This window comes from Globicephala melas, chromosome 16, assembly GCF_963455315.2.
Source record: "Globicephala melas chromosome 16, mGloMel1.2, whole genome shotgun sequence".
In the NCBI taxonomy this organism is placed as follows: Eukaryota; Metazoa; Chordata; class Mammalia; order Artiodactyla; family Delphinidae; genus Globicephala; species Globicephala melas.
In genome coordinates, this window is record NC_083329.1 from 22,065,194 (window position 1) to 22,086,890 (window position 21,697).

Here is a 21,697-nt window from a genome sequence, read left to right on the forward strand (position 1 = left end):
AATTATCTAATGAGGTAATTAAATTGTAACTGAGCTACCAGGCATCTCCCTGTCCTATTTTCTGATGACCTTACTGCCTAACCTCATGAATGACAAAGGAAATATGTGACCAACACTTAACTATTACGTCACAAATATGCTATAGGAAAATCTCTGTCCTCCCTCACAGTACCTATGAGCCTATTCTGGTATTCTTCATCAGACTCCACTCTGTGGACGCGTGCCAGGTGCACTTATAAAACTCTTTTTCCTGTTTCCTTCCCTGCGTCTTTCCTCAGGACATGCATGTCATCAGCACTGATGAGAACCAAGTGTTCGCAGCGGTCCAAGAATGGAACCAAAACGACACATACAACCTTTACATCTCAGACACCCGTGGTGTCTACTTCACTCTGGCCTTGGAGAATGTCCAGAGCAGCAGAGGTCCTGAGGGCAACGTCATGATCGACCTCTATGAGGTATGTCACGAGGCACGTGTGGTCCTGAGCCACTGCAGCGCTGGGACTGGCAGTTGAAGTCCGCAAGTCGGCCGTTTCCTCGATCATTTTAATAACTAGTTCCTTATGTGGCCTCATTCCATGGGGGAGAGGGAGGCGGGGTTGCAGAACATTTTTATTGGTTAATTTGCAATCCACAAAACAGCTCTGGGAGGGATTCTTTTTTTTTTAATTTTTAAAAATTTTTTTAAATTTTTTATTTTTTAACATCTTTATTGGAGTATAATTGCTTTACAGTGGTGTGTTAGTTTCTGCTGTATAACAAAGTGAATCAGTTATACATATACATATGTTCCTATATCTCTTCCCTCTTGCGTCTCCCTCCCTCCCACCCTCCCTATCCCACCCCTCTAGGTGGTCACAAGGCACTGAGCTGAGCTGATCTCCCTGTGCTATGCGGCTGCTTCCCACTAGCTATCAGTTTTACATTCGGTAGTGTATATACGTCCATGCCACTCTCTCACTTTGTCCCAGCTTACCTTTCCCCATCCCCATAAAACAAATACCGCATGCTAACACATATATATGGAATCTAAGAAAAAAAAAAAAGGTCATGAAGAACCTAGGGGTAAGATGGGAATAAAGACACAGACCTACTAGAGAATGGGAGGGATTCTTTGTTGACCAAGTCCACAGGCCATGAAGCCCCAGAGGGCTTGGAAAGTATCTAGGGAAGCAGTCAAACAATTAAAGGGTTTGAATAAGAGTGAGCCTAGTGTGAAATTTGAAAATACTCTTGAGGGGCTAATAGGGTGTCAGGGGTGGAGCAAAGAGGCGATGGCAGTACTCCCTTACATCTCTCTGAAGAAAGAAGTAAGAGGATGTCTTTGCATTGCATCAGAAGACACTCCCTTGTCAAATTCTTTTCCCATTTAGGTCATTACAGAATACTGAGAGAGTTCCCTGTGCTATACAGTAGGTCCTCGTTGGTTATCCATTTTAAAGATAGCCGTTTGCACATGTCAATCCCAAACTCCCAATCTATCCCTCTTATATGTATAACTGAATCACTTTGCTGTACAGCTGAAATTAACATAACATTGTTAATCAACTATACTACAATATAAAATAAAATTTAAAAAAATGATTACAGCCAAATACTGGAAAAAAAAAAAAAAAAGACACTCCCTTGTACTTGACGACCTTTCTGACGTGTGAGCTAAGATCAATACGTCTTTCTTTTCCTAAAGAGGGGTGAAGAGGAGAAACAAAAAGCAGAGTTTACTAGATTTCCCTAAGGGAACTCTGACCCTTTGTTTCTCAGAATGACCAGCTTCAAAATAAAATCATATGTTGGATCAGTTAGCTTTTATGACAAACACCAACACTTTAACGGCCATTTAAAGCACAGTCAGGTGAAAAGAAAGCTGCTATCTGGGGATGGATTTTAGCCATTTGTCAGTCTTGTGCTATGAAGGATTTATAATAGGATATAATGAGCCATTATGAAACATATTCAGAATTTGGGAAGTGCAATCATACACATATTCGATCTGAAAAAGAATTATAAAACTTATTCAAATACGTTCAGTCATAATGATGTCATCATTTGGTGAAGGATAAGTTCAGAGAGTAGAGGTTGTTTGTGTAATGAGAAGTAAGGGAATCATATCCAGTATGTCAAAGAAAGAAACCAATTTCACTTAAGAAATTTAAACCTATTATTAGAATTCCTTTTAATGCTATCTATATACCTTCATCTTTAGGAGTTCTTGGGAATTTTCTTCTAGTATCTAAACTTCTCTGTGTGTATAAAGGCATGTTAACAAACTATATGCCCATTTCGGAGCTCAAGTATTTGTGATGGAAATTATGGTAGACTAGCATAGGACGTACTTTTTGTGTATATATTTAGAAAAATACCCTGCAAATTTTTTATACATTCACAAGTTTCTTCCACTTCATTTCCTGCCCATGTTCCAGATAAATATAGTATCATATATCTCAGCCTCAAACTGAACATATATTCTGGAAAACATTTACATATTCTGGTGATTTACCTTCAAATTCATGTAGGGTAAAATTCTGATTTAGGGTGTAAATTTTAGAGTCAGGCTGGCTGGGTTTAAATCCTGGCCATGCCACGTGTATATATTCTTGAGATAAATCCAACAACTTCTGAGCCTCAGTTTTCTTGTTTAAAACAAGAGAATAAACATGGTACCTCCTTGATAGGATTTCTCTGAAGATGAAATAAGCTAATCTTCTTAAAGTACCATGAGCAGTGCCTGAAATACAATACTCAACAAATTATAGATAGTATAATTGATATTATGTTCCAGTGAGTTTAAGCCCCAGAACAATGTTCTGGTCTTAAAATCTACCCACATTGTTTAAATGTCCAAAGTATTTCCACCATTTTGGATCTCTGCTTCTTTCCATATTGTAATTAGCAGGGCCATATGACATCCTTTATCACCAAAGCTGTCTTCTTATAAACAAATGTAAATTGCAACATTTCTTTCCTCTTTTGTAAATGTGTTATAAACATTTAAACTTTACGCGTGTTTTTTTGAAATACCATATGTTTTCTTGCCTTGTTCCAGCATTTACAGTGGAAATATCTTGCTCTGAGAGTATGAAGTCTAATCAGCTGTCCCACATTAATCATCCAGTTTGCTTCCCTGGTCTCGGCTCTGTCCCTGCTCTCCTGAAAACATTTGATTTTCAGGTTGCATTTTTCCTTCCTGATTATCTTCTCCCCTCTTTTCAAGTCAGTGTGGAATAATTTCTCTGGATAATTTTTTTTTCTGCCAAAATAGAGACCATTTAAATTAGTCCCTTGATTATGGAAAAGATGACAAATTTGAACAAGAATGACTTTGTCATTTCCTGTTATTTGCAACTGTTTTCATGAATGGTTTTCTGAAATCAAAAATAGCTAACAGGTAGGGAGTGAGAAGAGGACATAGAATGACCTCTGGACACGACAAACCATTTTTTGGTAATCTTTATGTTTTCCCTTTGTGTGTCTCTTGAGGTTGACTATCTGTTGGGAAACTGCTGGCTCTTACTATCATCACTTTGAACAGCGGTGTAACTACATTATGTAAAGGTGTCCTGCATCCTGGGGCCGGGGAAGAAGAGTCTTTGTTTTATTAGCCTGGCAGTTCACAGCAACTTGAATTGAAATTGATGTGATCAGAATGGCAGTGCCATATCTGCTGATTACCTAGGTAGAAAGAATATTGGCTGACACAGAACCTGGCACAAATGTTCCTTAAATCTGATTGTTCTGCTTAGCAGGAAGCTGAAAGCCATCCAGCCTGAATTTCCCAGTAGAATTGCAATGAATGATGAGTGGTTAGAGATAAATGAAAAGTAAGAAAATCTATAGATGAATTAATAAGGAGGAGAGATGAGCAATACGCAAGGTGAGGGTGACAGAGTATACACAGAGTTCACATCTGCTCACATGTGGGGGTGACTGAGAAGGATGGCATTTATCCTTTGCTTCTACATGCCAACTGCCTGCTGTTCTTATGTGCTCTTTGTACTGTGTTAGCAGAGGCGAACCGTGTAATGTGTGACTGTATGAGTCTGTGTATCGAGCATGTGTATTGTTGGTGAGTCTTTGTGGGAAATGCAGAGGGAGACACAGTTCTCATTAAAATCAATCATCTCATTCACTCACTCCTTGCAACCTTACGACAAATGTGGTTCTCTCTACGTTAGAACTGTATGTGTCTATGTGATGAGGTAGGGAAATGTTGGGGACAAAGTGTTGGAGGCCCATCTTACATGATTTAGTTATCGAAATACCAGAATTTCCCCTCAGTGTGAGTTGACCATTGGCCATGGACCCCATTCAAAAGAGTCGAGACACATGAGCCAGGAAAGTAGGCTGCAGAGAAAAAAATGCTAGAGAGTGATTTTTGTTGCTGCAAGATCATACTAAGTAGATGATATTTGGGGTACCATTATGTGCCAGGCACTTTATAAAGAACCTTTCATAATTATCTCATTCAGTCTGTATGTTCACTTTATGACACAGGGACTATAATCACACCCATTTATAGGAAAATGGAGTCAGAGAGAATGCGATCATTTTTATAAGATTACAGAGCTAGTAAGTGGCAGAATTAGGATCTGAACCCTAATATGCAAACTCTTAGGTAGAAACCATTATGTGTGTCCAGAAAGATCAGTATTTAGGCTTGTATTTGATTGTGGCTGAGTAATAACCCTAAGATAGAAGCACACTAAAGAGCGGGATAAATAGTATTAGACTTGACCTAGCTATAGAGGAAACCAGACCGGAAGAAGAAAATGGTCTGAGGAAAAGCCGGCATAAACAGGATCAGCAGATGATCGCTGTGGACCTCTTCGCCATCTTCTGAACCAAGTCCTGAGCCTGCAGTTATAGGTGAATTCAGGCCGTGTTATCCTGTGGCTCCCAATTTTGTCTGGTGGATATATTTGCGCAAGAGAATCCTAGAAATGAGTGTCCCCAAATTCTGTCATTCCTGAATAGCATAAATTCTCCAGTGGTACCACGTGGGATGGGTCACAGAAGACAGCGTGCCTGATGGTGGCCGGAGCAAAAGAGATGTGCTGAGAGTGTCTGAGATGTGTGATTCCTAGTGTATTCCTCTGGTGTGGTGATGAGAGTGGATCTGACAGCTTTGGACAATATCCTCCCTCCTCTTGGAAGGAGGTATCAATTAATGATGATGAAGAGCCCTTTGGCTTAATGGACAATGACAGTTCACCCCAGCCAAGCGAAAGGGTTGTGTTGGGAATGAAGTCACCTGGCTGACAAATTCAGAAGGCACAGAATGTATGAGTGAGGCACAGTGAGCTGCATGAAAGACGCCACCAATGACTGATGCATGTTCTGTTACACACATAATGTCTTCTGTGCATTATGAATACCTTCTCTTTAAGAGAGAAGGCTCCATAGTTCTGATGACATAGCTTACACCTTGATTCCTGGGAAAAGACTACCTCTTACAGTCCAGCTTAAGAGATAGGGAGGAAAAATGCTCTCCCACCCAGGACATAGTTATTACAGGACATAGAATATACCATCTAATTATTCAAGGCTGCTCTTTCCCTGGGTAGGTGAGGCTGCCTGACCAAGGCCACAGGGAAGGAAAGAACACTTAGACCTTTTTGGCAATGGGTTCCCTGATGTCAGAGGCACTCCTGACCCCTGATGAGTATGTATCTCTCCTGGCTGGGATCCTCTCTTTAGAACAGAAAAATATCCTATCTCCAAAGCCCAAAGAAATCATCGTGGTGAATATGTTCTCTTTCTTGCCATTGTTGTTGATTCATATTTTTATTCTCTTCAAATTTTGACACTTCAGATTTGTAATTAAAGTCTGAGACAGAGAGGGTGGGAGGCATCAGCTCCCAATCAGCATCGGAGGCAGAAATAGGCAAAAACCCCTGTGTAAGATCTTCCCAGCTTAACCTCCGTGCAGAACATATGGAAGATCAGGACTGGAGAGTGCCCTCTAGAGGTGAATATTAAAAAACAAAGAAGATATCTGGGGTTCATTCTTTAAATCACCAAAGAAATCCAAGTCTCAGCACCTAGCACATTCTGACTCTTAACAAAAAACCCTGCTGCATGACTGTAAAGTTACTTAGACATTCTAGGTGCTGTATTTCCAGTGCTTAGAACGCATGATAAGTGATAGATATTCAAAAAATATTAATTGAACAACTATTGAGTACATGTACTAAAGAATGAATGAAAGGCAGCTTCCTATAATGTCCATATATGATATTTGTCTCAGGAAGCTCTAGGATGAGAAAGAAGTTTGAAGAACTAGTACTGCCAAAGGGTTAAGTGCTTGGGCTCTGAGACAGACAGACTGGTGTGGAGTCCATTGCTAAGGTTCTCCAGGGAATGACCTTAGGCAAGGGACTGACGCCATCCAGACTTTGGTTCTTGCATGTGTGAAATGAGGATGTATCGAGTCTACCACTTAGATTGATGTGCTTAGGCTTGCAAAGCCTTTCATGTAGTGTCTGACATTTCTTAAATACTCAATAAGTTTGGGGCACTATTGTTGTTCGGTCTTCTAATGCAGAATTCTACCTATTTCATTAAAAACGAAGAAAAAGGACTTCTTGTACAAAGTGACTTTTCAGTTATTAATTTTAATGAGGGAATATGGTGGATTGAATGATAAATCAAAAGTTATACTCAAGTGGGAGACAGTGATGTGAGAGATGACAAGAGAATCTATGAAGAATTAACATGTGGTAAGGAGTGTTAGGAGTGCAAGAGACATTTCCAGGAAGACTGATGCCCTCGAGAAGCTTACCTGGTTGTTGAGAGCAAAGATGTAGGTACCATCTATACAAATTGGAGGACAGAGAAGAAGAGCTGGGGACAGTCAGGATGAAAAAGAGGTCCTGGTTTCTGGAGAAAGGCTTACTGAGCTGGGCCTTGAAGGATAGATAGGGAGAGGCATGTTGGGATGCTGTCTAAGAGAGTGGGAAACATGATCAAAGAAAGTAAGAGGAGAGAAGGGAAGGTAGCATTTTGAGGCTGTTACCCTGGGGAATGGTCAGTGTACTGTTGTACTTTATGTTGGCTTGAGGTTTGAGCTGTAACACTTCATATTTTAAAATCTAATCAAAATGTTATTTTGGCTTATATGATATTAGAGAATAAGAAATAATTACTAATACCTTTGAAACTTCTGGTATCAAATTCCCCTGTATGAGAGGCAAAGAAAGAAAAGTGGCTTCTTAACACACTCGGCATCTTTGTGCAGAATTCAGAAAGGTAGAAAAGCTAATAACAGCTCTTTCCCTGAAGGGAGACAAACTCCCAACAGTGAGATGTATCATCCTCATAGGAATATGTTCCTTAGAACTCTGTGTCTATGTGAAGGCATGTCTTCCAGTAGGAATAGTAGTTTTCCTCCCACCCCCCACCCCATCCCACCATGGTCCCACCGGAGTCTACATGCTGTGGATGCAGAAGGAGGTTGTCTGGCAACAGAAACATGTCCCTCATCCTCAGCAGAAGCCCAGACCTTACACACACACACACACACACACACACACACACACACACACATTAATATACATATGCATACATGTACACACAAGTACACACACATTCCACATTTTGGGCACTAATACTGCTCCCTTGGTATGCAAAGTTCTACAGTAAGAGGGTAGAGGTTCTAGAGACATATGATGAGACCTCACAATAGGCAAGCACCGAGACACATAGATAGACTTTTCAGGCTCAGGGAGAAGGAACCTTGAATGGCACAAAGCCCTAAGAGCAAGCAGGGGTGACCATCTTTGCAGACCAGGCCAAAGAAGCCAAAACAAATAAGTAATAGATAGATAGATAGATAGATAGATAGGTAGACAGACACCTCAAGTGGGATTTTCACAGGTTAAGTGCCTTGACAACAAGAGGAAAATAAGAAGACACTCTCTAGGTCTGTACCCTATTGTGACACATTCCCTCAGCTTTGCCAAGTTTCTATTCCTCAAGATAAACCTGAAGCCCAGGCTGCCAGCGATGAATTACAAAGCACAGGCTGTCTGCTCAAGTTGCATTTGATAATGCCATGCAGTCGGGGGCCAATAAATTCACCGCTTCTGCAGATCAAATGCACCAGCTTCCTTTTTTTAAAAAAAAATAAATTTATTTATTTATTTTTGGTTGAGTTGGGTCTTCATTGCTGCGTGTGGGCTTTCTCTAGTTGCGGCGAGCGGGGGCTACTCTTCGTTGCAGTGCACAGTTTTCTCACTGCGGTGGCTTCTCTTGTTGTGGAGCACAGACTGTAGGCACGCCGGCTTCAGTAGTTGTGGCACGTGGGCTTCACTAGTTGTGGCATGAGGGCTCAGTAGTTGTGGCTCGTGGGCTCTAGAGCGCAGGCTCAGTAGTTGTGGCACATGGGCTTAGTTGCTTCGCAGCTTGTGGGATCTTCCCGGACCAGGGATCGAACCCGTGTTCCCTGCATTGGCAGGTGGATTCTTAACCACTGTGCCACCAGGGAAGTCCCAAATGCACCAGCTCCTAAACATGCACAGCCCTGCTCTGACACCCGTGCCAAAAGAGAGACAGGGCAGGGAGGGAAATGGGGAAGGGAACTACCGGGATGGGTAATATTTTTATCCATTCTCTACGTCTTGTAAACTTCTAGAGTGTTGCATGGTTATGACAGTGTCATTTCTCTTGTTTGGGACTGCTGTGGAGGGAAGACAGGTATGACTGCAGGAAAATTCTGATTTATGAAATTGAATCTTTAAAGAATTGGCAGTTTAGTCATTTAAATATGTAACAGCCTCTCGAACATATGCGAAACCAGCATGAGCTTCCCTGGTACGTAGTCCTTATGGAGCTGAAATAGTGAATAACTATCAATAAATATTATTTGTAATTAACATATCGTTATTGGGAGGTAGAGTACTTCTGGAAATTTACATCTTCCACATTCACGGGGGATCCGCAATGCATAAGAAAGTGTTCTGGCTACTGTTACTGGCCCCAAATGAGGCTTGTTTTCCTAAGTAGTTCACAGTATTCCGCCCAGAAACTCGTTTATACCATTTATTTGCTTAACAGATTTGTTGTTCCAAAGGAGTACAAAGTTGGCTCAACTCTAAATGATCCCAGATGCCAAAACAGCAGGTACAAACTAATGAGGTTTGTGTCAAAAGCAAAGGCAAAATGTGCATGTTCTGTTGATCGAAGCCCAGCCTCTTTGAATTGACAGTCAGAGCTGTATTTGTTGAAAGAATGTTGGAAGTCCAACAGATTTGGGTGTGAACTCCAACTCTCTGTTATCTTAAGCAATTAAAATTTCCTTATGCCTTGGTTTCCTCATCTATAGAATCGGGATAATAGCTGTTATGCAGGTTTATAGTGAATATTGGAGGTTTTGCATATAAAGTACTAGGTATAGTGGTTCATATGTGACAAGGACTGATACCATGGTTTCATCCTTCTGCTTAAAAATTTTCATATTATAATATAAAGGGGCTGAGTTAAGTTAAATGGGTTCAAATATGCTTGCTAGCTTATTCACTTACTCCGTCTGTGCTCCAGAAAGACACTTAATCTAAGTTTCCGTTCCCTCATCCTCAAATGAGGCTGATGGTAAGTATATCTCCTGGCTTTTGTGAGCATTAAATAGGATAACCTTTGCATAGTGTTGAAATGCACTTGTCAACACATTTCAGACCCTTTTTTCACTGCCCTCAAGTTTTCCTGGGTTGTCATAATTTCAGGCAGAGACAAATATATTTAAATGTGTTTCTTAAGTTCTAAAATGCATGAAAAACATGACACAATTAATGATTTGCTACTGCACAGTTTGGCAACTTCTCAATTGTTACCTCTTTCCTAAGGTATAAACAAGAGAGAAGGCAATCATATTTTCAGAGCCAAATAATTAATAAGGACTGTTTATAGTAGGAACAATAGTGTTACAGAAGTGGAGGAGGGATTATTTGACAATTCAGGGAAACCACTGCTTCTTTAAGTTTAAAAGCTGTTCTCTTTTGCTCAATGTATTTTGGTAGCTTAATAGAGAGATCTTTTACAGAAAAAGAAGAGTAACAGTAATTGGATCCTGAGTTTTAACTGACCTCTTTTAATTGCCCAAGGCTGTAGATAGTGCAGTGATTTAGTCATTAAGGGCAGGGGCTGTGAAGCCACAGAGCTCTGGGTTAAAATCTCTGATGCACCACTTACTATCTGTATAACATTAGGCATTGTGACCTTGGGCAAGTCACTTTACCTGAGTGAGCCTTAGTTTCCTCATTTGTGAAACAGAGTAAGTGAGACTTGTCCAGAAGGACCATTATAAGAATTAAGTGAGATAGAGTATTTAAGACTATGAGTGCTATGCCTAAAATAAAAGTAACCCCTATTTATTTATCATTTGTCAAACACAGAACCAACAGCATTAGAGTTTATCTGTAGGCAACAGTAAGCTACTACCAACCTACCTTAGGGGAGATAAGAAGCCTCTATCAAATTTGCATTAAGACCCTCATACCACAAGGGGCACGGGTCTGTTGTCTTCTGTCCCAGGGGGTCATTATACACAAGCATGACCCTCACCCTCTTTCCTCCAAGACAAGTGCTCACAGCTGAATTTGACAGTCTTTTTTTTTTTTTAAGTAAAACAAATAGATTTCTTCTTAAATTGATGTATTTTTCAGCCATGTCGATTTTTCCCAGGTAGCAGGGATAAAGGGAATGTTCTTGGCTAACAAGAAGATTGACAACCAAGTGAAGACTTTCATCACGTACAACAAAGGCAGAGACTGGCATTTGCTGCAGGCCCCGGACACGGACCTAAGGGGGGACCCTGTGCACTGCTTGCTGGTGAGTCTCCGTATTGGGGCAAAATGTCCCACACGGTGAGGGCTGGAGATGGAGGTTCAACAAGCAGAGGAACATATTTCCAGGGCTTCTTGCTCAGCTGATGAACAGAAGGGGACAGGGAAGGGTGTGAAGGCAGTGTGTAGAAAAGAAGCATAGCTCTGCCTCTTGTGATTGGACCAAAGTGATAAGAGAACATGAGTAAGTTTCTTGCTCATTTTAAGGATGTTCAGTTGATGCCCAATTTCTGATGAGAACCTCATATTGTAGTTTAAGGGAGAGTAGGATAGTTTCCATCTATGGTGGGGAAACGTACCCTTACTTTCCTGGGAATAACCTGTTTTGGATCTAATGATACATAAATTTAGCTGTAGAATTGATGAACTGAATGCAGAATTGTGTAGGTGTATTTTCCAGTGGAGATGTTTATTCATATTTTCAGAGGAATTTATGCCTCAAACCAAGGTAAGAACCACTGATTTAAATCCTTAATCAGTACTCTTTATAATATGTTCCATTCATTTATGTCATTGTATCAAGTTGGTGTTAGTAAATAATGGCCTGTGGGGCAAATCTGGCCTACTGCTTGTTTCTTTAAATAAAGTTTTATTGGAATGTAGTCATGCTTATTCATTTATATATTGTCTATGGCTGCTTTTGCTCTACAATGGCAGACTTGAGTAGTCATGACAGAAACTGTACGGTCCACCAATAAGATATTTATTATCTGGCCCTTAAAAACAAAAGTTTGTTGACCCCTGCTTTGAAGTATGGCTTTTTAAAAATTGTCTAACATTTGGGCAATAGGTAGATCAGATCAATGTATTTGTGTATTTGATTATATGATGGTATCCAAGAGAGGGATCAAAAATGGGTCTTGCCTTCAAGGAGTTTGCTGTCTACCTGAGGGGGAATAGATTAATGAGTGAAAGATTATAAGGTCACATCTCACTCCTCTTAGTAGTTCTGGGGCCTGCCCTGTACTTGACACATGAATAGTTACGAGTGAATGAAGAAGGAGGGGAAGAAGAGATTACTTGTAAAACAAAGCATCATTAAATGCTAATTTCTAGAAAACAATTCCAAAGTTGTATTTAAATGCCTGAAAAGGAGAGACCAGTCTGTAAAGCTAAAGGAGACACCTCTTAGTTTTAGTAAGAAGGGCTTGATTTATATCAATATTCCCACCCGTCATACAATCTCAACTTTAATGTTTTGCACACTCAGCGTGCTTCCTTCTGTCCCATGAAATCTGAGCAGTCACTCTGCAGGTGCATCTCCTACAGCTGTAGGCGGGTCACCCTCCCAGTCGAGAAGATGCCAGCAGCCATAGCTTGACCTTATTAGTTGCAGAGGATATCGCAGTTGTCACCACGCATCAGGGGAAGCAGTTTGAAATTCAGCCTCCCACTCAGCTTCTATCCTTATTACTGGCAACTTACGGAGGTGGAGTGTGGGGGAAAGCCATTTGTTAGAGTAAGTACACAAATCCAGTTGCAGAGTAAGTAAATGTAACAGTCACTTACTGAATGCCTACTCTATACACGACATGCTTCAGTAGCCTTTTAAAGACATGCCCACCTTCCTCCTTCAGCAGTTCCACACTGGAGCAATGTGGTATTTGAGCCAAAGATGCACGAGATGCACCAGTGTCTTAACGTGGTCCTCCATCCCATCACGTGTTTTGGTGATTGAACGTCCATGAGCGAGAATTGACCATATCACCTGAAGAGGCTTTCCTGGGTGCTCTGGCATCATAAATGGACCATTAGAAATGCCTCTTACACAGAGCACTTTGGGAGGTGTTCTTGGCTCCACCCCCAGCCCAGCGTTAGGAAGTCTTGCTGCTGTGCCTCTGAATTATAAGTGCAGTATCAGCTCACATCCCCATCTCGGCTGGGACCATCCTAATATAAGCCACCATCATTCTTCCCGTCCCCTTTCCTTCATGGGAACAGTGACAGGCTGTTCCTCCTGTCTCTACCTGGCAATCTCGTCTCTCGATAGCAGCCAATGCAACCTTTTTTTTTAATCCAACTTTACTGAGTTGAAACATGCATACCTAAAAAGTACGCATTTTTAAGAGTTCAGTGATAAATCTTGACAAATGTATAGACCCGTTACCACAGTCAAGACAGAACATTTTCATCACCTAAAACATTGCTTTGTGCCTCTCCACAGGCACTATCCACACCCTTGGCCCCTAGACAGCCTCTGATCTGCTTTCTTTCCTGAGAGATTAGATTGCTCTTTTCTAAAATTTTATGTAAATGGTATCAACCTGAGCTTTAGAAATCAGAGCATGTCCCTCCTACACTTAACCTTCTAATGACTTTCTAATTCAGGTGGAATGAAATTCAGATACTTAACATGGCCTGCAAGATTCCACAAGGTCTGGCCCCTGTCCGTTTCTCCTGCCTGGTCTCCAGACTTTCCTTCCTTCCTTCCGTATAGGCCACAGTGGGGGAGAAGGGCGCACCTTTCCATACCATTAGCTCACCGCCCTCCTTTGTGTCCCAGGCTCTGCATTTGCTGTTATATCTCTTAAAATGCCCCTCTCCTAGTGTGTTTTTTTCTTGGCATTCAGACCTTTGCTTGATTACCTTCATCTCGGAGAGCTTCCTCAAGCATTCTCTGAAGTTGCACTTGGTCCAGTCTTTTTTATTCGTGACCTTCCTCACTCTCTTAAATCAGCACATGCATTTGGTGACTTGCTTGTCCACCTTCCCCCACGCACTGTGAGCTCCATGAGCATAGGGACTGTGGCTGTCTTTTTGGTCATTCCAAAGAACTAGCTCAAGAATCATACTTGACACATGGTAGGTGCTCAACACATCTATTGTTGAGGGTGTTGTCTTTGAAGCAGACACGCCAGGGATAATAGACGTTTGAGTTTCATATTTGGACTTTAGTGGGAGCCTTTCCTTGCCATTCATAGTCACACTGAAAGATTTGTCATAATATCCACCTTCTGAAGCTCATGGGCATCAGTTGACCCCAAAGTTAACCAGATTAGTAGGTTCGTTAAGATTGAAGAAAGATGAATTAATGAGACATGGATGTATGGTACCCAAGAGTCTTTTGACCTTCCTCCCCCATTAACCCTGTTGTTTAATGTAGTTTTAATCTGAGCTTTAGAAAACAGCAGTAGGGTGAGGAGAGGAAAAATGAAAGAAGGAAGGGGAAACCACAATAATTTTATAAAACTCTGCCAAGGCACACAACAGGAAAGAAAATCTTTGAGCTCCAGGAGACCCAGACTCTTAAAACCTTCCTCAGGCTTGGGAGCTGGTAGCAGAGAGGAGACAAAAAGTGATTTTTAGATTGTGAATACTTGGAAAGTGACAGTGTCACCGAAAGCACAGCCTAGTGATTAGAAAAGAGATTTTTTTTCCAGCAGGGCTATTACAAATGTGGAACAAGTTCAGAATTGCAGCCCCAAATGGAATGTTCCTGGTAAAATGTATTCTATAAAAATAAGACATCCAGGGTAATTTGAGGCTGTATTTTTAGGACTTTTAGAGTGATTGCCTGGAGGGTTCAGCAGGGATTTCTTTCCTCTGAAGACTGCATTGTACAATTAGATGGGGTGTTACAGGCCATGGTCCACCTGACTCCAGAACCTCAGGCTTGGGCTCCCAAGAGGCGAGATGTGAGCTGAGCCTGTGACAAATCCTCAGACCCTGAGGGGAAGCATATTGTTTCATGGAGAGAGGCCGTGACTTCTTCGTGGGTTCATTTAGTAGTTTCCTACTGGAGCTAAGCAGCCAGCTACCCCAGGAGACTCTCGATTCTGCTTCCCCCGCCTTTGTACTGGCTGTGACTCTCCACGTTCTGCTGAATTGGAGCAGTGCTGAATGCCCCATACCCAGCCAACTGGCCCAGAGACCTCCCTCTACTTTGCCATTGACTCCTTACTAAAAATCAAATGGATTCCATGCTCCAACTCAGGATCAGAAACTGCACAAATGTGTGTGTAGGATGTGGATTTGAGGAATACTTTTTGGGAGCCTACCTGCTGCCTTATTTGTGAAAACTCTAAGCTGGCTTTTCAGTACAGTATTCAGATGAGGAGCCTTCGGGTTAAAGGTACCATGAAGATGAGATGTAAAGGCTATTAATTCAGAGACTAGGGGTAAAGAGGAAGTGAAATGAGAAGCTGGTTGACTCAGATACGGAACGGTGTTTTAGGTTGATTGATTTCATGGCGGGGGAATGTCTTGCATCATTTAGTGCTTCTCCACTGGCCACTCACAGTGCTAGGAAGACAGCAGCTCAGCTCGTTCATGGATCAGTTGAATTCAACAGGCATTTACTGAACACTTGCAAGGGCCAGAAGATTTTGTTGGTTAAAATAAGAAATAAAAGGATAAGGCAGAAGAAAGGTCATTGGAGCCTAGAGGTCCACCATGGGCTTTGAGAGTTTGTGAACTCCCTGAATTTGAATGCAAAGCTCTGTGTGTGTGCTTCCTTTGTGTGCTTTTTCTTGGGAGAGAGTTCTCAATTTGCATCAGATTCTCAAACTCTGTACTTGACCCCGAAAAGATTAAAGACTAAGGATCTAGTTGCTCCGAGTATTGACCAGCTGATGATAATCCCATGCCCCTTGACTATGCGTGAGTCAGGACAGCAGGCAGCTTCCAAACATGTACGCTGGTCCCTCCATTCTTGGGAGGTCAGCTATTAGGTCATGGTGGTTTCAGTGTACAGTTCTGTATGTTTTTAATATGAAAAGTCAAGGGAAATAGAGAAAGGTCTTTGGGATAAGCTGTGTTTTAACTCATACTGAATTGGAGATAACTCTGGAAAGATGTTCGGATATTCAGTATATGTTCGCTAATGGGAGAGAAGGCGGCAGGAAGGCAGAGGTGGACAGAGTGCCTCCTGCCTGGGGAAGATGTGCCTAAGAATTGGAGAACCTTGTCTTGTGTTTTCCAGGAGTTTGCTATGGCCTGATAGTCATTATAACAACCCCTGTATTAATCTTCGGTGACTTAATTTTGATAAATGTCTCAAGCTGTTCAAGTATAAAAGTTTAAGTTAAAAAAAGGGAATGTGAATCACTTAACATTGTTTTTCTGTAAACACTGATGTGGACTGTATAACTTCCTTGAAAAAAATGGAAGAAAGGAGAAAAAAAAGCCACAGAATATTTTGCTTGTACCAGTTGGGGGCAATCCAGTACTACAAATGTGAGAGTGGAGAGAAAAGTCCACGAAAAAGATCATTTCTGATGTTGTTGCTACTGCATGAACTGGTGTCTTTTCTTCCCAAATTAATTCATCTCAGGCCTCTTAAAGCCAGAGCAACAGAGCAGCATTGAAATGGCTAATTGAAAATGCCCTCTTTCTCTTGTAATGGCAAGTGGCCTTTATCAAATAGTCCTTGGGTCAGGTGGCAACTTAGGTTCACAGTCTTCCAGACTGCAGGGTGATGAAGTACGTGGCCAGTGGCTGGCTCAAGACTGCAGCCTGGGTGCTCCCTGGGCCAGGGATGTCCTGCTCTGTTGGGGGGTACAGAAGGCCCTCCACTAAGCCCGTATGTCTAGGTATAATCCCCAAGTAGTGATCACTGCTTTGAATGCCATGGAGATCCTCACATTATTCTGGTGATGTGGTTTATACGTGAGCCCATGTACTTCTGGCATTGTTCTGAGTAAAACGGTAAAGTAAGGTCTTTCGTGTCCTAACTTGAAAGTGTTGCTTGATATTTCAAGTGTTCATTGACTGTCTTTTTTAGATTCTATGTGAGGTTTTACAGAAGATGCAAAGTAGTACTTGATGTTTCCTCTTTATTTGTAGAGTATCTCTCTTAGAGGGATAAAACTGCATACCTCAGATAGATGATCCAGGATTGTATGGTAAAATCAACTGTGGTACATCCGAGAACGAGATCCTGACAGGCCGCAGTTGTCAGGAAAATTTTCATGGAACAATGGTTTGACACCTCTGCTTTATCCTTTCTCAGCATCTGCCTGAGTGTTGGTCAGCACTGCCCTGGGGCCTCTACAACATACAGTACCCGCTCTGGTCTTCCTCTTGGACAAAAGGAAGCCAAGTTTTTGGGTCTGATTGTTTCTTCTTATGGGGGTGGTCTTCTTACTCTTACGGAACATTGTAGAGTAAAAATTCCTTTTTTGAAAGCTTTACATGAAATTTTCATGCAAAACCAATAATTTATTACGATCATCATTCCTTTATTTATTTATTTTTTTTGCGGTATGTGGGCCTCTCACTCTCGTGGCCTCTCCCGTTGCGGACGTGCAGGCTCAGCGGCCATGGCTCACGGGCCCAGCCGCTCCATGGCATATGGGATCTTCCCGGACTGGGACACGAACCCGTGTCCCCTGCATCGGCAGGCGGACTCTCAACCACTGCGCCACCAGGGAAGCCCCGATCATCATTCCTTGAGAGTTTACTCTCTGTGTTGGCAGTGAGGAAAAGACCCTATTATGAGCCACTGTTTTATTTCAGCGGTGTTTTGACTGCTTTTATTCCTGAGTTTCATTTTTAGTTTGTCATTTACTGTGTCCCATATACGTGTAATCGTTGTATCTCTGTAGCGCTCTGAAGACCTGCTGGCTGCGACTTACAGAGCCGAATGAAAGTAATAACAGAGATACATTGGTGATTCCAAAAACTCAAGTCTATAAGATTAGAAAATAATCTTCCTGAGAGTTGAAGAGAGATGTGGGTTCAGACCCAAACTTGTAGTTTTTGACAACTCAGTACAAGAACTATTTTAAATGAAATTTGTATAAGATTTATTATCCCGTTTTGAAAAACTGTTGCATGTCTTAATCTGAGAAGTTGATTGAGATTTTTACACACAAACAAGTCCCTTAAATTTTTATTTAAGTTGTTATTACTAGTGCATTTTGTCTATAAGAATGACATTTATATCGAATAACACTGGGTCGGTTAATACCCTGACACAGACGCTATGTCGGTTGTCTGGTGGATGTCAGGACAGTTTCACACGTCATACGGCTTCTTCTGTAGAAGTGAGACCAAGGTTTCAAATGTCTAAGAGATGCCAAGTGACTTCTTCAAAGCCCTCCCAGCCTGGCCAAACTTTCTTTCCAATGTCATATATCATTTCTCCTCATTGGTCTTACCTGACTATCTGTTGTATTACAGCTCAATTCTTCTGTTTCTTTTCCTTGTTATTGATCTTCCTTAGGCCTGAAATGTCCTTTATCCTCCTGAACATCTCATGTGCAGTTCATATCCTACCCACCTTTGCCTCAGGCGCCATTTTTTCCTGGAAATTCCCTTCATCCAAAGTTGGACATAGGCTCGTCATCCTCTAGAATTTCATATTTTGTCTGTGCTGATCTCATGGCTATTAAAATATTCTCTTTTGATAATCAATAGAAGGATCTTAAATTATATACTCCTTAGGTGGCAGAGACCAAACTTCAGTCAATGTAACTCTTTCATAAGCTACACCGCGTGTGTTACAGATAAAGTGCTAAAATGTTTGTTGAATGGCCAAATGACAATTCTATCAGTAGATTAGACTTCAAATGAAGGTGCTCTCTCCTTCAGCAGCTTGGCAGCTCTTTTATACTTAGTGGCACCAGATATTTGTGGAATGAAAGATGGGTGGATGGATGGGTTCATAGATAGATGGATAGATGGGATGGTTGGATGAATGGCGGGTGCTCTGAATCTGAGCTTTAAACGAACATTTAAATGATGTGCTTTTATGACCCTCATTTCTCCTCTTCTCAGCCCTATTGCTCACTACACCTTCACCTTAAGGTCTCTGAGAATCCCTACACATCAGGGATCATTGCCAGCCGAGACACAGCTCCCAGCATCATAGTGGCTTCAGGTAAGAAGCTTGCCCGGTTTGCTCACTGCTGTAAATTGTATTTATTTTAACAAGTTAGATATCTGAGCTTGGAACTTAATGAGCAAGTTAAAATTTTTTTGAAAGGCACCTAAGCCATTGACCCTGAGGCAAGTATGGTGAAAAACCCTGCTCAGATATAATGTTTGCAGTCTAAATCCATCTCGGGCAAAGCACACTGCCAGCATAGTCCATTGTTAGCTTTTGCAAAAAGTTCCCTTCACTGATGGTGATGTGCTCTCTCCAGGTAACATAGGTTCTGAGCTGTCAGACAGCGACATCAGCATGTTTGTCTCTTCAGATGCAGGGAACACTTGGAGGCAGGTAAGAAAGTATCCTGGGTCTGGTTACTGAAGTTTAAATGTTATAAAAATTCTCCAGCTTGGTTCAATTCTGGGAACTTATTCAGCCACACATAAATCCTAAATCTTATCAATGTGTTTCTTTTCCTTTTTGTTTTATGAATGTCTTTCAAAATGTTTTGAGCTTAAGCAAACATTTATGAAATTTGATTTCTTTGTTTGATAAAAATGACCCTTTATCCCACCGTATATGTGAGAAAGTTTATAAGTGACAATGAAACCAAATTAGATATGACTGAATTTTTCCCATGAAAGGAAAACTAAAATTCTGGGGAGTTTATTATGTAGGGAACGTGAAGCCTGGAAGAGAGATTATATACCTAACACCAGGTTACCTCCATAAATTCCCCTTGCCTTGAAGTCAGAAACGAGGGGAATGCAGTGATATAGAAATAACCATTACCCAGGTGGTGTTCTGAGATGTTTAAAGCTCATGGGCAAAAGACAGAATAATAACCATCAGGGTGCATATGTTAGGGAAAGTAGAAATGGAATTACTTTCAACCAATGTGTTTAGCTTAAATGCTTCCGCTTTCTTCTGAATGAAAATTAGATACTCCCAGGTTATAAAACAGGCACTTAATGAGGTTTAGGATCATAAAAAGATATGTGCCTAATGCATGGTTGTTACACTTCAATAAATATGTGTTAATAAGCCACTGACCTTTAATTATCATACGGTAACTAGCACCTTAAATTGAAATCTAATGCACAGGTAATCACACAGCAACAAGAACACTCTGCTTTAAATTTTAGATAGAGATATCCATGTTATGGTCTCGTTACCATTTCCTAGCTTCATAGATCTGCGCTGCAATTCACGTGCTTTGAGAAGAGTGGGGCAGGAAAGAAACTTGCTTAAAAAACTCCGGGACTTTTGATCTTGGAGGTATATAGGAGCTATATAATGGACTATTAAGCTTCCTATGGACAATAGTTAGAGAGCCAGGGTGTCTTTTTTTTTTTTTTCCTTATAACATCCCAAACAAAGCAAAGAAGCCTCTCCTATAGGCCTGGGAAACATCTTGGGTATAAGAAGTAAACAAAGGGGAAACAATGATGTCTATAGTGTAACTAAAGACAAGGCTATACTAACAGTGTGACTGTGAGAACACAGTATGCATCTTGTATGGAGAGGACTTAGAAATTGTTTTCAGCCGGTCTCCATTTGACCTCAGATTGATCTCTCCACATATGGGGAGAGACCCAATGACACATGTACCCAAAGATAGATTTCATTTTGATCAGACTTTATGACTACAACTACTTTATGACTACTGTTGAGTTGAACAAGAACATCTGCCCCCTGTAATACCTGGAAACTTTGAAATAATTACATCTGGAAAGGGCACTGTTACGCTGCAAGTCCCAGCGCCGTCAATTACCATCTACAGGGTCTTAGGGAAGTCACCACTTCTCTCTAAACCTTACTTTTCTCGTCTGTAAAAATGATAATGTTGGAATAAAGTATGTCTTATGTTTCTTCCGTCTAAAGATGTTATCCAATATGACAATTACCCAATATTTCAACATCATCATAAATGGGACTCAATAGAACTTACCACAAAAAGATGGGATTATAAATATGAATACATAACTCTTAGTTATTTAAGTTTCTCTTGTGGAGCACAAAAAATCATTTTATGTAACACCAGTGGTACATGGAGCCCACCTTGGGAAACATTGTTCGTAACTTGCATTTTCCCACAGCTTTGGGGGAACCCAGTTCTGTCATGGAGAGAATTTTTTTCCTCAAATGAAGACTAATTCTCTGAACCCTGGGTGTGTGTGGCTGTGGGTGTGTGTCCCTGTTTGTGTGTTTTTCCTCTTCCAGATCTTTGAAGAAGAGCACAGTGTTTTGTATCTGGATCAAGGTGGAGTCCTGGTTGCTATGAAGCATACGTCTCTCCCGATTCGACATCTCTGGTAATGAGTCATGCACCTTGATGGTTCTGCACAGCTAAGACCAGTCTAAGTCAGGCTGTCAGACTGTGATCTTGGTTGTAGTAAATTGTCAAGGTCTGCTAGAATGTAACTTATACCTTTGCTTTACTGCAATAAGAAGGTGGAGGAAAGGAGAGAGAGGGAGAGGGGAAGAGAAAGGGAGCTTGATTCTGCCTTTTAGAGCGGAACCGTATTATGGTTTTCAAATGTGACAGCCCCCTGCCCCCGCCAGTACCTCCAGTACCTTATTCTTTCAGTACAGTCATGGGTAGAATGGTTAGCAAGGATAATCTCTGAATAGCTTAATTTCTTGCAACCAGCTTTCCCAAATAAGGTCTCCTGGAGTTTAATATTTGCATTCACTATGTGCATTCTGCACAGAGATCAGCAGTTCATGACACTTCTGCTCTGATCTCATTTCTCCTGATCCTACTTCCTTAGCTTCCTTTTGGGGGCAGTGATATTCTGCAACTCTCCCTGTAGGTCTTCCACAGATGGATGGACATTCAAGGCTTAACTTCCAGAGGGGTTTCCAATAAACTCTTTCCTCTGTGTTTTTGAAAATGGCTTTCTCCACAGGCGGGCTTGTTCAAAGTCAAAGGCTTGATTTTTCCCTCCACTGTTGGTTACTTTGCTGACGAAAGGGAAAGTTGCAGAAATAAGAGAAATAGAGGCTTAGCTTGGGGGAAGACATCCTAGAGAAAGGCAGAGCAAAG

At 41.3% G+C, this 21,697-nt stretch overlaps 1 protein-coding gene across 9 annotated transcripts in view; it reads left to right on the forward strand.

Annotated features, from left to right (window-relative positions):
• The window catches only part of LOC115844941 (VPS10 domain-containing receptor SorCS1), a 790,264-nt gene that overhangs the window by 659,845 nt on the left and 108,722 nt on the right, over positions 1 to 21,697 (forward strand). For all 9 annotated transcript variants that reach the window (XM_060285969.1, XM_060285968.1, XM_060285966.1 and 6 more), the window contains 5 exons: positions 279 to 458; positions 10,675 to 10,821; positions 18,555 to 18,657; positions 18,923 to 18,999; positions 20,872 to 20,963. In XM_060285969.1, coding sequence (XP_060141952.1) covers positions 279 to 458; positions 10,675 to 10,821; positions 18,555 to 18,657; positions 18,923 to 18,999; positions 20,872 to 20,963 — 599 coding nt within the window. The remainder of the gene's footprint in view (positions 1 to 278; positions 459 to 10,674; positions 10,822 to 18,554; positions 18,658 to 18,922; positions 19,000 to 20,871; positions 20,964 to 21,697) is intronic.